This window comes from Boleophthalmus pectinirostris, unplaced genomic scaffold (assembly GCF_026225935.1).
Source record: "Boleophthalmus pectinirostris isolate CB_2022bp ecotype Guang Dong unplaced genomic scaffold, ASM2622593v1 HiC_scaffold_4, whole genome shotgun sequence".
In the NCBI taxonomy this organism is placed as follows: domain Eukaryota; kingdom Metazoa; phylum Chordata; class Actinopteri; order Gobiiformes; family Gobiidae; genus Boleophthalmus; species Boleophthalmus pectinirostris.
Window position 1 is genome coordinate 33,739,990 of NW_026571353.1, and position 16,019 is coordinate 33,756,008.

General features: G+C 38.8%; 1 protein-coding gene across 2 annotated transcripts in view; it reads right to left on the reverse strand.

Annotated features, from left to right (window-relative positions):
• Positions 1–9,422: 9,422 nt before the first annotated feature.
• The window catches only part of frmd3 (FERM domain containing 3), a 161,348-nt gene continuing 154,751 nt past the window's right edge, over positions 9,423–16,019 (reverse strand). For both annotated transcript variants that reach the window (XM_055161663.1, XM_055161664.1), the window contains exons 15-17: positions 11,580–11,610; positions 11,420–11,514; positions 9,423–9,891 (exon numbers count right to left, since the gene is read on the reverse strand). In XM_055161663.1, the coding sequence (XP_055017638.1) occupies positions 9,423–9,891; positions 11,420–11,514; positions 11,580–11,610 (595 nt within the window). The remainder of the gene's footprint in view (positions 9,892–11,419; positions 11,515–11,579; positions 11,611–16,019) is intronic.

The window sequence follows — 16,019 nt, forward strand, 5'->3', positions numbered from 1 at the left end:
TTAATGATCATTCGCTTTTTTTTTGCGTGATCGCGTCGCACGGCCAATGATTCAGAAACAGCAAGAGCACAAACTAAACTCAGGAGAGACACAGCGGGTCATGGAGCAGCCAAGAGGTCCAGTGTTTTCACAAGCGCTGAATTCATTTAACACAGAGACATGCATTTATTCTCAAAAAACATCCCAACAGCCAAAAGGAGGAAGAACAGAGAGCGGAGAAATAGCCACAGTTCTGTTTCTTTTCTAACGGGTGAAGCATGCACTCTTCAGAATGGAGGACGGGATCAAATCTACAAAACTATACAGTCGTTAGAAAGCTCGGAGCTGAAGTGTGTGGGGATAGCGTGGCCTGGCGTAGCGCGGCTATGACGACACTGAACAAACAGGGAGGGAAAATAAGCGATATATCAGCTTAGAATCGAATTAGGAAATACAGATTCAGATTCCCAAACTTTTAAACGACAGACAAGAAGACAGTAGAAATCCCTCTGTGTTTTATATTGTGTTTTATATTTGTTTGTGTGTGTGAGTGCAGAGGTATCAGTGTTATGTGTGTGTGCGCCCGAAACTCACTGCAACAACAAAACAAAACGGCAAGAGACTGGAGAGTTTTTACGTCCACCAAGGAGGTTCTGGTTTTGCCGGCGTTTGTCTGTTTGTTTGTTTGTTTGTTTGTTTGTCTGTTAGCAACATAACTCAAAAAGTTATGGACCGATTTTGATGAAATTTTCAGGATTTGTTGGAAATGTGAAAAGGAAGAACTGATTTCATTTTGGGGTTGATCCGGAAGAAATCCTGGATTCTGGATCACTTTGAAATTTTAGTTAACATTGTGGTAAATGGGGCCAAAAATGTTGTTTCTCAATATCTCGGTTAATTATTGACCAAACCCCATGAAATTTGACTCAGGGATGGACAATGGGATCCTCTTTCATATTCCAAATTGAAAGATACGAGACAAATATTTATGGAAAACACAATTAACATAAGGGTGACTGTAGTCCTTGGCGGAGGTCTGCGCTCTCTGAGTGCTTTTCTAGTTTTAATAAATGTTCAACTGAATAACTTTTCATAATTTGGAATACGTGTTACATTTTTGAGAACAACTGTATGTAAGATTTTTTGATTTAAAAATGTCCTGTGTCACCAAATAAGACTAAAACATCCAGTTCTAATGTAGATGTATTCTTCATTACAAAAACAGGGTTCCCACTCTAAAAAAAAAACTACTAAAAACTAAAACTACTATGACTTTTTCATGACCTAAAGTGAAATTTCCATGACTTTACACCACCTACATGTGTAGAAATGATCAGACTTTTAGGACTGAATATGAAATGTTAACTCTTTCCACTCACCTTATGGTTTGGTTTTATAGTTTTTTAACATTCAAAATACTGTCAGTGCTTTTATTGTCGTCTCTTTAAAACAAAAGGAGCAGACATTCTGAAATATTCAGAATAGTTTAATGAAAACTTAACAGAACGCAGTAGTTGTGTGAAAGAGATACTAAAATTGCATGACTTTTTCAAAACTTTAATTGAATTTACAAAATTCCAAGACTTTTGCAGGCCTGAAAAATTACATTTTCAATTTCTATGCCTTTTCAAGGATTTCCATGACCGTGGGAACCCCGCAAAAAACATTGGACATGATGGTTCAGCATCTGGCATCTGAAAACTATCGATATACTGAGAATGAAACGAACTTAATCTGTGTATTGTTTGTTCATTTTTTTGATTTTGTGTTTAAATGAATAATGGAAAAAATGGATAACGACCATTTCCTTTTTTTGTGACTTAAACTGCGGTGCCCGTCTTTTGCACCACATATTTGACTGAACCAGGACTAAAGCAGGACTAAACCAGGTCTAAACCAGGACTAAACCAGGACTAAACCAGGACTAAACCAGGTCTAAACCAGGACTAAACCGGTCTCAATCCTGGTCTAGTCCCGGTCTCAGTCTTAGTCGTCGCAGTCCTGGTCTGGTCTTGGTCTGGTCCCGGTCTCAGTCCCAATCTTATCTGTTTTTTCATTTTAGTTTTGGGGATAAATAATGAAGAATTTTTTTTTCTTTTTTTTTTTTTTTTGGTTTTATTTTGAAATATGAATGAACAAATGATACAGGGATTTAATTTCAGTTCAGTTGTGATTTTAATGCCCTTTTAAAAACCGTAAGAGGCAAGACTACAGACCACAGACTACATATAGTTCCTTTAAAGAGAATTTTACACTTAAATAGTTTTTTTCTCTTGGACTTTTACTGAAATATAATAAGTCAAATTAAACTGAGCACTCAACTCTGACCATGTAAAGTCATATTGAGCGACCTGTGTTCAATGTGTGTCCTCTCCTCGGAGCGTGTTGTGCGTCGCAGTGAGTTTGAGGCGTATTTTCTTTGTGTGTGTGTTCGCCCTTTGCCCCGGTTCAGCTGTTTGCGCTGAGTGTGCTATAGTCAAAATAAACTGCATATGTCTCTAAGCGTAAAGCCTACACAAAGTCTACGGAGACGAGAGGTAACCACTGAGAGGATGGTCCGATGCTACAGCCACGATGCCAATGAGCAAGACACTGGACACGACACATGCCATGGACGTGATATGACGCCACCTAGAGGCTAAATACGAGTACATACGTTTACAGGAACAAGACTCTTACACGTGGAGAATGTACATGATGCTTTTTCACACACAAATGTCAATAATGTGAACGCTCTTTTCCTGAGGATTCAGTTCATAACATTATTTCATATCTTTACAGTTTATACACTTGTTATTAAAGGTACACGGTGTAACTTTTCAGGGGGAGGGTCTTCTTCTTCTTCTTCGAGATGTTATTGCTTTGTCGGGAATGTTGCACTTTTACGGGGCATTATCTGCTAACAAATAACATTTAGATCCCCTCTTTAAAGTTGTTGTTAGTTAAAGTAGATCTGTGGAGAGGCAAGTCCATTTACAATAATAATGTATGTTTGTTTATTGTAATTTTTAAAAACACCTGTAATTGAATGATTGCACGATAGATACGTTTAATGCTAGTGTTGTAGTCAAGACCAAGACCTGTCCGAGACCACAGGGGTCCCGAGACCAGGAAAAGACCAAGACCTCTGAGGGTTGAGACTGAGACAAGACTGACGAGATTTTTAAAGACCTTGGCCCATCAAGACTAAATCAAGACCATTTTTGTCATTTTCTACATTTAATTGTATTTTACAGTTACTTTAATGCATATATATGTCAATGTTTTTATAGATATATCTCTGTTTTGTCTAAGAAATGTAAATTTAAGGTGAAAAGCGGTGCGCTGACGTGAGGCAGATGGACAGGTAGGATGTTTTAAGAAGTTTAAGCTGCCTCGTGCTGGGGCTGTGTGTTTGTGATGCTCCGTGCGGTGTCCGCGGGCTCCAGATGAACACACAGGCTGCAGGGAGACGCTCCCACACACCACTACAAGTTTACTGCCAACAACAGCGGCCGTAATGAAATATGATAGAACTCGTCGAGTCTCAGACCTTGAATTCGAGACAAGACCGAGTCCAAACGCCATCAAGACTGAGACAGAGACTGAGTCAAAATTCAGTCGAGTCCAAAATGAGACCAAGACCGTAAAAAAATGGTCTTGATGAAAAAAAGGACAGCTACCTTCTTCAGATATTACAAGCAGCCAGCAAGAAGGTGATCACACGAAAATGGCTACAGGACAAACCTCCTACTGTTTCAGAATGAATTAACATAATCAACGAAATTTAGATTATTTTCCTTCCTTTTCCTTAAAACACTCCTCAGATAAAGGAGAACTGCATTGGAAAAAGTGGAAATCTTACAATCAAAACAAACTTTAATTGTTTATATATCTTTGCTTATGTCACTAGCTTGATGGCCTCCTATTTTATTTTTATTTCATTTTTAATTATTTTTCTCTTTTTTTGGTTGGTCTGACAATTTATTCTGTTTCACAATACTAATAATCTGTGTATGTAAATTTGTGATCTACATAAGTAAAGTTAAAAAAAAAGGTCTCAAGGTCAAGATTGGTCTCGAGTACTACAACACTATTTAATGCCGTACTGCGGAACATGCCAATCAAAGCAATAACATCCACGAGACAAGCAGGTGGCGGACCCTACGCCAGAAAAGCTTCACAGTGTACCTTTAAAGTTCTACACATATTTAACATAGTTTTACCTTAGCCTAGTATAGTCCCCTTCAGTCCATATATATTCAAATATTTCTCTTAATAAATGAATAAAGTATATATTTATTTTAACACACTGTAAGTAACAAACACTGCTCTTTGTTAAATACTTCTAAAATCGTCCCGTCGTGTTTACAGCGACCGCAAACCACTTTATAACTTCACTTAGCCGTTCTATCTCAGGTTTTATTTCTCATTCTGTTGCGTCTTATTAGCCTGGCCAGTCAGTACATACTTTTCGACTTATTTCCTCGTTTTCCGATGATTGACAGGTGGGTTAACCAATCAAGAGAAACACATGGTTCGTTCACGTCAAAACAAAGGAGGACAGGTCAGGATTCTTAGGTGGAGTTTGCTGCATAATTGTCAGATTGCAGATTTGTTGACCTTGTTTATGGTTCAAATATCTGTAATTACTGGGCCTATCCACATGAAACAACAACTAGCCCAAAGTCCAACATCTTCTCTGTGAGTATAAATAAAAATAAATAAATAAAAGTGAAATTATGTTGTGGAAAGTAGTGCTATTACTCATCAGACATATTAGACGTGATAGATGTCAACTGAAAGTACTTTAATAACTTTATAACTTTAATATTAATATGGCAGATTAGTTGAGTAAATCCATAGACTATATAAAAAAGTGAACTTGGAAGGGAGTTTGACCCATTTGTCACCCATAGCGTTTGGCTCCAGTCAAATGAAGCTCATGAGGCTTGCAGTTATGGAGCGAATTTGAAGCCAAGTTCCTTATAAAGTATTTATAGAGAAATAAAAACCGCAGGATCATGTACAGCAGATTAATATGAACATTTTAAGCCCTAAATGACAAGGCTCCCTGTAGTTACGGAGCGAAAGGTGACAATTTTTCAATGTAAAGTCAACTGGAGCCAGAGTCGATGGAGCAGGAAGCGCACCCATGCTCACTTCCTATTTGGAAAGCGGTGCCTAGCGGGTTAGCTGCGTCCCTTTTATAGATACAGTCTATGAGCCAGTTCCTAAGGTTGAAAATTTTTTATTATAAAGTTGGATATTTATTTCGAAAACAGTAAATCTCCTATAGACCCTTGCTCTCCATCTGCAATCATAGCATTGTTAAATTCTGACATGAAAACAGGGTGCATTCTCTTGTGCTCGAGACTCTGGGAAAACCGACCTCCACCTCGAGAAAGTGCAATGGAACGGCCAAAGAAATCGGGGTTCCGAAACACAAACTCGAGCTAGTTTGGCGTGGACCAAGTGGGTTGGATTTACGTCACAGCAAAATGGTAGCGGTCTTTTCGTCATTTTGAAATGTTTTCAAAAGTTGTGTGCGTAGAGATATTTACACTTTCTTTCACATCATTTGACAGTTAACAGAAGTTTTTTTTCTGAACATGTAATACTCAAACTGCCATAACTGAGTCGCCGGCAGCTAACATTACCTAACTGACTCTGTTTATTAGCAGATTGTGTACAAGTCTCTCCATGGCCGAGCACCAAAGTCCATCTGTGACATGTTAGTGTCATATGAACCATCTCACACTCTGAGGAGCTCAGGGACCGGCCTCCTGCTGGTGCCCAGAGTCACGACTAAACAAGGGGAGTCAGAGTTTCAGGTTCATGCAGCTAAAACCTGGAACAGTCTGAACATGTGAGACAGACTCTTCTGTGACGCTGTTTAAATCCAGGCTCAAAACATTTCTGTTTGAACTGTGCATAAAACTGAAAGGTTTTCATTCCGCACTCTTCTCTCCAATTTATGTCTCTCTTTTTTAATTTTAATCTTCATGATTTTTTATTTTTATTATGATTTTAATGTATTTCTTATTCTGTAAAGCACTTTGAATTACTTTGTGTACGAATTGTGCTGTACAAATAAACTTGCCTTGCCTTGCCTTAGCAGGAACTAGTGATACCTGACTTTATCTACCTCAGGGTTCAGTCAAAGTGTTGAATTCTTTGAGATTTAGATGTAGCCCTAGTGAGTTATATGTAGTCTGTCCCAATAATATCATAATAACAATCAAAAGCTAACAAAATAAACATTAAACTTTTTCGGGCATCCATATTTTCCCCAACTGTTGCGATGGAAAACATTTATTTACAACGGATTCAGATTTATCGACTACCAACAACGTCTTGAATCGTAAAGACTGGCGCAGGCTAATATCGTATGCTAACTGTTACACATATATCTGAATGCTAGTGCGCTAACATAGACCAGACAACACTTAAAGCTGAATGAGACACTTGTTTTACACAGACTTCCTCTCGCTGTGTTTTAAAATGACATCACATAATCTGTTGTGGAGTGTGGCTTTGTGCTATAAGCTCCATAGGAAAACGCTACCCGCTAAGCTAATGCTAACGGTAGCCTCAAAAATAGTTATAATCATTTCCCCCGAACCAACCAACCAACCACACCCCAGTAAGTTTTAACAAATTTACTTTTTTTGACGTCTTTTGTAAACTCTTAAAATTTCAAAATAAGCTCAAAGTTCTGACTGAAAAATTCCTGAAAGATCAGATCACATAAAAATGTACAAAACGTTAAAAACAACTTCGTAGATTCGTATCCGTCGCTCCTCTTGTTTTATTAATCCGCTGCAGTCTGGGCGTCACTCCGTCATGACTGACAGACTCTTCGGCCAATCAGGGGGTCAGCTCTGAAGGCGTGGACCAATCAGAAAAGGGCAGGCGTGTTTGGGAGTCGTCTCATTGGCTGGTCAGCGTCAGGAGTGAAAATCGGGAAACGTGCTTTTCTTAAGAGTCTTTTCAGTCCAATAGTCGGTGTTTAAGTCTGTCGCACAACTCATTCAATCTTAATTAGGGTAAAAGTATTTAGACTTAGACTTTGAGAAACTTAAATGATCCACAAGGGACATTATTTGGACATTTAAAGGTCCATTATGTCACTTTTCATGTCAATATTCATGAGGTTGTACTTTGTCTGTAATGTTTCACAATATGGAGAGAAGCGGTGGTGGCTCTTGACCAAGTTACAGGTCAGATCTGTGGAGAGTTGATCCCACTTTCAGTAAGATTGCCTAATTTTTTTCTTTTTTCTTTTAGGCAATGAAAACATCTGTAACTGAATGAATACAAGTTACATTACAGACAAAGCAATAACATCTGTAAGTGAGTGCCCTTTTTTCTGTTTAATATTTGTCTAGGGTGACCAGACGTTTCACCAGTCCCAGTTTTGAGTTCCTGTCCCAGCAGATTTATCCAAAACTACTGATTTGTCCCAGTTTTACACAAGAAATGTCTCAGGTTTTCCTATTTTTGACCAATTTAATCTCTGCCAACATTAAAGAGAAGCATAAATTGTGATTTGTTTAGGTAAAATACACAAAAGCTGCGTAAAAACGACCAAAAATTTGATTATACCAGGGGTGTCAAACATATGGCCCAAGGGCTGGATCTGGCCTTCCAAGATCTTTAATCTGACCCTCGGCTGATTTTCTACTCAAATATTTTAATTATATTTTCTTAACTATTGGTAATTTTCTGCAGTGCTGAGCACAGCACATCTTCAGTGTCTCTGTACGTGGCCCCTCCCACCAGAGCAGCACAAATGAAGACTTGTCTCTTTCCAAACGCTCTTAAAGGACGATCGTTTTGTTGACCGTGACACCCTCATCAGAAAAATGTCAAAAATGAGAAAAACTGACTTATTCCTATTTGCATACAAGTTAATGTTAAAACATTGTGTTGAAATTGCATTTTTCTTAAAGTTTCCTGTTGTTCATGATATTATAATATTTTGTAAAAGAAAGAGTTCATCAAATAAAAAGATTTCTGTAATAGATTTGCGTTTCTCTGCACAAATATTTGAACTTATTGTTATTTTTGGGGTTCATATGCCATGAGTTTTCTGATCCGGCCCCTTTGGGATCAGAGTAGGTTGGACACGGCCCCCGGACCAAAATGAGTTTGACACCCCTGGACTGTACTGACTCACATTAGTGCCGAGCGCTGAACAATTTTCCTTAATTACGCACTCATTTCACAATTTTATTATTACCAACCCACTATTTTAGTTTGAAAATCTGGTCACCCTGTATTTGCCTCATGACGACAACAGATGAGTAAAAGTCCATAAACTTTACATCACCTGAACTTAAAATTTTTTCTTTTTTTCCCCTCTTATTCACGATGTTATGAGCGAAACCAATGATGGGAGCGGAGAAGTGGAGCTGGGATCCAGGGAACTTCTAAAACGGAAATTAATGACAAGTATCCCATAAAAGCAGGGTAGTTGTTATAGTCTAATAAACAACAGACTGTTACATGGTGTCTCTTTAAATGAGGCTGTTAAGGGCGGTGTCGTAACTCGATTTACGGGTCAGACGGAATTCAATCATTATAAAGTCATTTTAAAAGGCAAAGCACGTTACAGGGGCTGTATAAATCCAGTGCATTCTTATTAATTTAAGGCCTTATTTGCACGGGATGAGTACAACCTGGGGACGTCTGATCATTTGCAAATTAACGTCCCACCTCGCATGAGATAAGCAAAGTCCATAAATGACTCTATTGAAAGAGAAAAGGAAAGAAAGAGATAGAAAAGGCGTGATTACAACAACAAACACTGAGATGCAGCTTCGAATGGGACAAGTATTATCACCGAATGTCTGTGTTTGGCGAAATATAGTAGGTAATTTGCGGCAGAATTTTTAGTTTACAAATTACAGACATGGCGGTTTTGGATGGGATTAAGATCTCAGGCGTCCTCCGCAATTACTACAAATCACCAAAGGTCCACAGGTAAAACTAATCCCGTGCGAACAGGGCTTAAAATTGGCTGCCTGTGTGTTTTAGAAGTGATTTTAAGATTTTACTAATCACTTTTAAAACACATTTAGGTCTCGCATCAAGTTACATTTCACAACTTAAGACCCCGTACGAGCCTTAGATCCTGAGATAGTTGTTGTCCTGTAGTTGTTCTAAAGTCCAGAACGAACAAAAGTCAGGAACGACCTGCCTGAGGAGATAAGACTCGCACCATCAGTATCTTTTAAATCACTTCTTAAGACTCATTTTTATCAATTGGCCTTCTTTACTTTTTATTTATTCATTATAATTGATTGGATTGTTTGCTATTTTTAAGCTTTTTGTATTATTATTATTAAGACTGAATGAGCTGTGACCCAGATTTTGTGTTTGTTTTTGCAGTAGTACTTGTATCAGCAGTAGTAGTAGTAGTAGTAGTAGTAGTTGTAGTACTAGTAGCAGTAGTGTCTCTAGTCGGACCAGAGGCTCTCCATGGCGTTGCTGATCCTGCACAGCACCCATCTGCGCAGGGGGCAGTAGTACTCGTAGTGGAACTGCTCAAACTCCGGCGTCTGTCTGATCTCGTGGAGGAACGAAACATCCAGGTCGGACTCCAGCAGCAGCAGCAGCGTCGGCACGGTGACCAACAACACCCCCATCACCACGGCGACCAGGCGCACCACGCTCCACACGCACGACCGCACCCGCTCGTTGGACGAGAGCAGGCCCAGGACGCCGCCCACGCTCCGGCTGGCGGCCAATCGCGTGCGCTCGTAGGCTCGGTCCCGCTCGCGTTCGGCCTCGAGCTGAGCCTGGATGTCCGGGTCGGCGTGGAGCTCCCGGAGCAGCCGCGCGGGGCTCTGGACCGGGGACGAGAAGAGCAGGTCCACCCCTCCATGGGTGTCCTCCACCGGGGTGGGCAGCAGACTGGCACACGGGCTGAGGGAGGACACAAGAGCACAAGGACACAGCGTACAGTTATATAAATATCTATTTTTCTTTTATTCCCCGATTGTGAGAAAAATGGACTGGTGTGGGTAGTGTTGTGTTTTAGTTTGAGTTTTTCCCCGAGTGATGCATAAAAGAGGGAGCCACTGTCGCTGTGTGAATGTTCATGTGAGTAGAATTTATGTATCAGAAATAGATCATGGCTACACTACTGGTCAAACGTTTTAGAACACCACACTTTTTCCAGTTTTTTACTGTTTACTGTTGACCAAAACGTATTCTAAACTTTTGACTCATCAAAGTGTCCACCTTTGGCAGATATAACAGCTGAACACACTCGTTTTTTCTACAATAGAAATCAAATATTCTTCAGAAAGTTCTTCCCAAGTCTGTTGCAGAAGTTTCCATAAATGTGTGACACTTGTCGGTTGTTTCACTCTTCTGTCCAGTTCATCCCAAACCAGCTCGATGGGGTTTAAGTCTGGACACTGTGCTGCTGGACACTCCATGTTTTCAAGTTAAAAATTCAAGTCAAAATTAGGGTGTTCTAAAACTTTTGACCGGTAGTGTATTTTGACAAGACTAGACTTTTTTTTTTGTGTGTGAATTTCTGTGTGTGTTTGGAGTAGGACTGCTCGATTATTGAAAAAAATATGATCACGATTATTTTGGTCAATGGAGAGAAAACAAGACATGTGGCTGTTTGCTGCAGGTGTTCCAGTCAGTGGGAGCAGGTGGTGGGAGCTCTTGAAAGAAGGATCAAAACTCTAAACACAAAGGAATCCAGGCACTCCAAAGAAGTAAAAATTGCACGAGGAAAAATATATAGTTAAAAGGCCTTTATTTAGATGGCCAAAGCCAACATGTTTCGACCAAATTTATCTTCATCAGAGCTTAGATTGATTATTTTGGTCAATATTAAGATCACAATTATTCAAATGATAATTTTTTTTGTTACATGATGCATTTATTCAGCATTTCTCTCTCTAAAAAACACTTTATTATTGATAATTTACACAAAATGTTCAAATTGAAAATAAATAAAGGCTACAAATATGAATCTTAGAACAGTTTTGTGATGTATAAAATGTAAAATTAATAAAATATACTTTGAACATGAAATAAGGCATAGAAAAACATAAATATATCCAAAATAAACTATATATCAGCTGTTCTACAATCTCTATATTTAAAAAAATAAAATAAATACAATTGTTTATATAAAAAAAAAAAATCTCAAAATAAACTTTGTTAAGCTTATCGTTTCAACTCGATTATATGAGTTTAGAGATCGTTTGACACACAAATCGAAATTACGATCAAAATTTAATTAATTGCACAGTCTTAGTTTGGAGAGTGAAGAGAGAAGTGGGTCTAGGAGGGTTTAGTTTTTGCTTTTTTTGTTTTTTGTTCCATAAAAGTTATAAAAATAGATAAGTCGATCATGGCGAATGTTTTTCTCTGTCCGTAAGTCTCAGAATGTGACGCTAAAATAGAACGGCGTGTGTTGTGGTTGTACCTGTAGGCCAGCTCAGAGATGGTGAGTGGTTGGCTGTTGTCTTCTTCCTCCTCTTCCTCCTCTTCTTCTCGGTCCTGAGGGCGCAGGGCGGAGGTCTCTGGAGGGACCTGAGGAGGGGGCGGAGCTGCAGGCGTCAGGCCTGAGCTCGGGGTCTGCGGACTGGGGGATGACCGGAGACAAGGGGGGCGCCTCTTTCACCGCGACCGCACCTGACGAAACACAGAGGAGAAGGTGGAAATTAAGTCGTTTTTGACCTGTTTGGTGGAGTATAAAGTAGTCGTCTAAAGTTCTATTTGCCCGGGATTAGTTTTACCTGTGGACCTTTGGTGATTTGTAATAATTGCGGAGGACGCCTGAGATCTTAATCCCGTGTGAATGCACCATGTCTGTAATTCGTAACGTAAAAATTCTGCCGCAAATTACCGACTATATTTCATCAAACACAGACGTCCGGTGATACTAGTCCCATGTGAATCTGAATCTCAGTGTTTGTTGTTGTAATTGCACCTTTTTTTTATCTCTTTCTTTTCTTTCTATGTTCTGTTCTCTTTCAATCTCTGTGTCAATGTCAGTAAAATCGAGCAAATTACGGATTTTGGATTACGGATTTTGTTTGCAAGTAACACAGAGGTAGGGCCGTGATTTGCAAATGACCAGACATCCCCAGGTTATACTGAGGGCCTATTTACACGAGTTTGGCTTTTGGGTAAAAATGACAAAATATTTGATTGGAAATGCCTTTCATTTAGACAATGAGGCTTTTTTGGGGTTTAAAAACACAAAAATCTGTTGAAGTTGAATACACTCCGCCGTAGTGTTTCCGTCCAAACTGCCCACGACACAACTCTGGTCAGATCTGCTCACGTTGCGTTCACGTTTATGCATCACCACCTAACGTCACCACCGAGCCGCCTGACATGCACACCCAATCGAATTCCACACACTTTTGCGTCACCGTACGCAGTGTTGGGAAGGTGACTTTTAAAATGTATTCCCCTACAGATTACAGATTACATACCCCAAAATGTATCTTATATCGTAATCCATTAAATTACCTTAGGTGAGTAAAGTAAACTGTATACTTCAGATTACGTGATTTGCTGTAGAGAAGCAAAGACGAGGAAATCTTCACATTGTTTGCTAAAAGAAAATGAAAAGGCCGAGTCTTTAAAAATATTATTGACAGAAGAGGAGGAGACACGGTCCGCGCAGCATGATTTAGTCCTGTTAAATCCTGTTTTAGACCTGGTTCAGTCCTGGTTTAGTCTTGGTTTAGTCCTGGTTTTAGTCCTTGTTTAGTCCTGGTTTAGTCCTTGTTTAGTCCTGGTTTAGTCCTGGTTTTAGTCCTGCTTTAGTCCTGGTTTAGTCCTGGTTTAGACCTGGGTTTAGACCTGGGTTAGACCTGATTTAGATCTGGTTTAGACCTGGTTTAGACCTGGTTTAGACCTGGGTTTAGACCTGGGTTTAGACCTGGGTTAGACCTGATTTAGATCTGGTTTAGACCTGGTTTAGACCTGGTTTAGACCTGGTTTAGACCTGGGTTTAGACCTGGGTTTAGACCTGGGTTAGACCTGATTTAGATCTGGTTTAGACCTGGTTTAGACCTGGTTTAGACCTGGGTTTAGACCTGGTTTAGACCTGGGTTTAGACCTGGTTTAGTGTCCGGCAATCAGTGGAATTACCAAGAAAAAAAAAAGAAAAGAAAAGGGGGATATAGCCCCAAATGTGAAAACAGGAACATACTGCCGTGTAATCCATTTATTTCAACAAAGTAACTGTAATCCAATTACCACTCACTGAAACAGTAACTGTACGGAATACAGTTACTCATAATTTGTACTCTGATTACATGTACATGTAATCTGTTACTCCCCAACACTGACCATATGCAGATTTCCTCCTGAAAACGCTCGTCTAAACGCAGAATAAAAAGTGAAGACGTGACGTTACTTTTGCGGCTTAGATGAGTAAAAAAGTATTTGGGAAAACTACTACTCATGTAACTTAAAGGTGCACTGCGTAACCTTTCCGATGGAGGGTCCGCCACCTGTTTTTCTCCATCGGAGATGTTATTGCCTTGTCTGGAATGTTTCACAGTGTGGCATTAAACCTTTCTATCTTCATGGAAGCCAAATTAGGCCAAGTTGTAGATCAGATCTGTGGAGAGGCGACCCTGCACAGTTCGAATGTCTATTTTTCTAGGTATTTTTGAGCAATGAACCCACCTGTAATTGAATAAATGTAAGGTAGAGCTGTTTAGACCCCCAACCGAAAAGTTACACCTTTAAAGAGTAATTGTTAGGACATAACATCTTATTTATATTCGAAACTAATGTAATTTGAAGGACAAAATATCACATAATGCACAAAATCTGGTATTTTCAAAGGACAGACACAAAAATGAGAAAAGGTGGTTTTAAAGAATCAGGCTGCTTGACATTGCATCTGAAACGTAACTAGTCTATAATGTACTTTATATTTATGAAACTGTAGTTGATCACACTGGCCACACAATGGTGCTGCAAACCCACGCTTTACACAGGACGTAACAACAAAATATCTGTCAACGCGAGGAGGGGATTTCAAGGCCACTGCAGAGTTACCGCGGCAACGAAGTCAAACATGTCAAAGAATTCACGTTACTGAAAATCCAGTCGATGAAACAAGAGGTCAACGACAAGAAGAAAACCGGAGGAATGAGTGTTGACAGTTGCCATGGAAACAGAGTCAGGCAAATGTCAGAGACTGAAAGCACCGAGGCTGATGTAGAAACAGGTGGATAAAGAAAACAAGCTTTAAGAAAAGAAGAGACAATGTACAGCAAATAAAATTATGTTTATAGGCTATGACAATATTTTCAGATCTTTTATAATGTCGTTTCCTCATCAAAAACATATCTGGACTTGGGTTTTGTTTCATTCGCACATGTTTAACACACAAACCCTGCATATTTAGGCTTCTCTCAAACAGAAAACACACTGTTCCACCTTGTGATGTCATGTGGTAATACAGGAAGTATTCCAAAAGACAGCTGTCAACTTAAAAACTACCACTTCAGAACATCACTAATAGTAAAGGGTGGGTAGAGTAGGGAAAACATTATACTCAAATAAAGTAAAAACCTCTAATAAAATCAATTCTCAATAAAAAAATAAATAAATAAAAATCACAACAAATAATAAAAAAAAAACAATAATAATAAAAAAATTATAAATACTCAAAGTAAAAACCTCAAATAAATTAAATTCTCAATAAATAAATAATAATAAAAAAGGACATAAAAAGTAATAAATAATAATAATAATAAATAAATAAATAAATACTCAAATAAAATAAAAAAAACAACATTTAAACTTTGTCACATCGAGATGTTATTGCTTTGCTTGAAATATTCCAAAGTATGGCATTAAAAGTATCTATTTAGCATGTATTAGAGTCAACTGCCTTGAAATCCATGCATTGAGTGAGCCAGCCTGTTTGTAGATCTGACTGGTAACGTGGCCTGTTCACACCACCTGCTTGTTTGTGTACAGAGAAGCATGGAGACAAGCAGGTGGCAAACACTTCCCACTGTAAAAGTTACACAGTGAACCTTTAAAGTGGGACTAAACCGCATTTCAAATAGAGCTGCTAAACTGGGCAGGACCTGGAGGACTAAGGAGAGGTGGAGTCTAGAGATATAAGTTATAACAGTGTGATCGGTTTAACAGGTATCCACACTTCAAGCTCCGCCCCTGTTTGTAACCAGAAGCACCTGGCTGTAATCAAGACAGCGATGTGTGATGTCACCAAGTACTTGAAATTGCAGTGCCACTTAAGCCACTTCAGGTGGCACAGACTTAAATTTAGGGGCTTTGTTTACACTAAAGGTGCCAAAAATGGACTAAGAACAGTAAAAATAATGCTAAAACACCACAGACAATTTAGGAGGGGTGTGCAAAAATATCAAAATATCAATATGTTGTATCGTTTAATGTGATGATACAGTATCGATATTGGGGGCTGCTGTATCCATATATCACTAGGAGTATTTTTTGGTATATTTTGCTAAATTATTTAGTTACTGTGCTACAGTTTTGTTGCTTGTTCAGAGGAAGGAATCTCATGTATGCACCACACTTGACATTTTCACTGTTTGGATGATTAAAATGGGTGTGTTTAATATTTACTTTGCACAAGAAGTAGTTAAACCCTTTAAAAGACTTTTACAGGGTTCCCACTCTTTTTCACTGACAAAATTTCAAAATTTTTCCATGACTTTTTCATGACCTTAAGTGAATTTTCCATGACTTTACAGCACCCTACATGTGTAGAATTGATTAGACTTTTAGGGCTAAATATTAAAAATGTTAACTCTTTCCACTCACCTTATGGTTTGATATTATAGTTTTTTAACATTCAAAATACTGTCAGTGCATTTATTGTCGTCTCTTTTAAACAAAAGGCGCAGACGTTCAGAAATAATCGTAATAGTCTAATGATCGCTTAACAGAACTCTATAGTTGCGTGAAAGAGATTTCCATGACCGTGGGAACCCTGCTTTTAGTATCACAGCCATGATTTTTCCATTATTTTTTATTGAACTGTGTTGAATCGATTT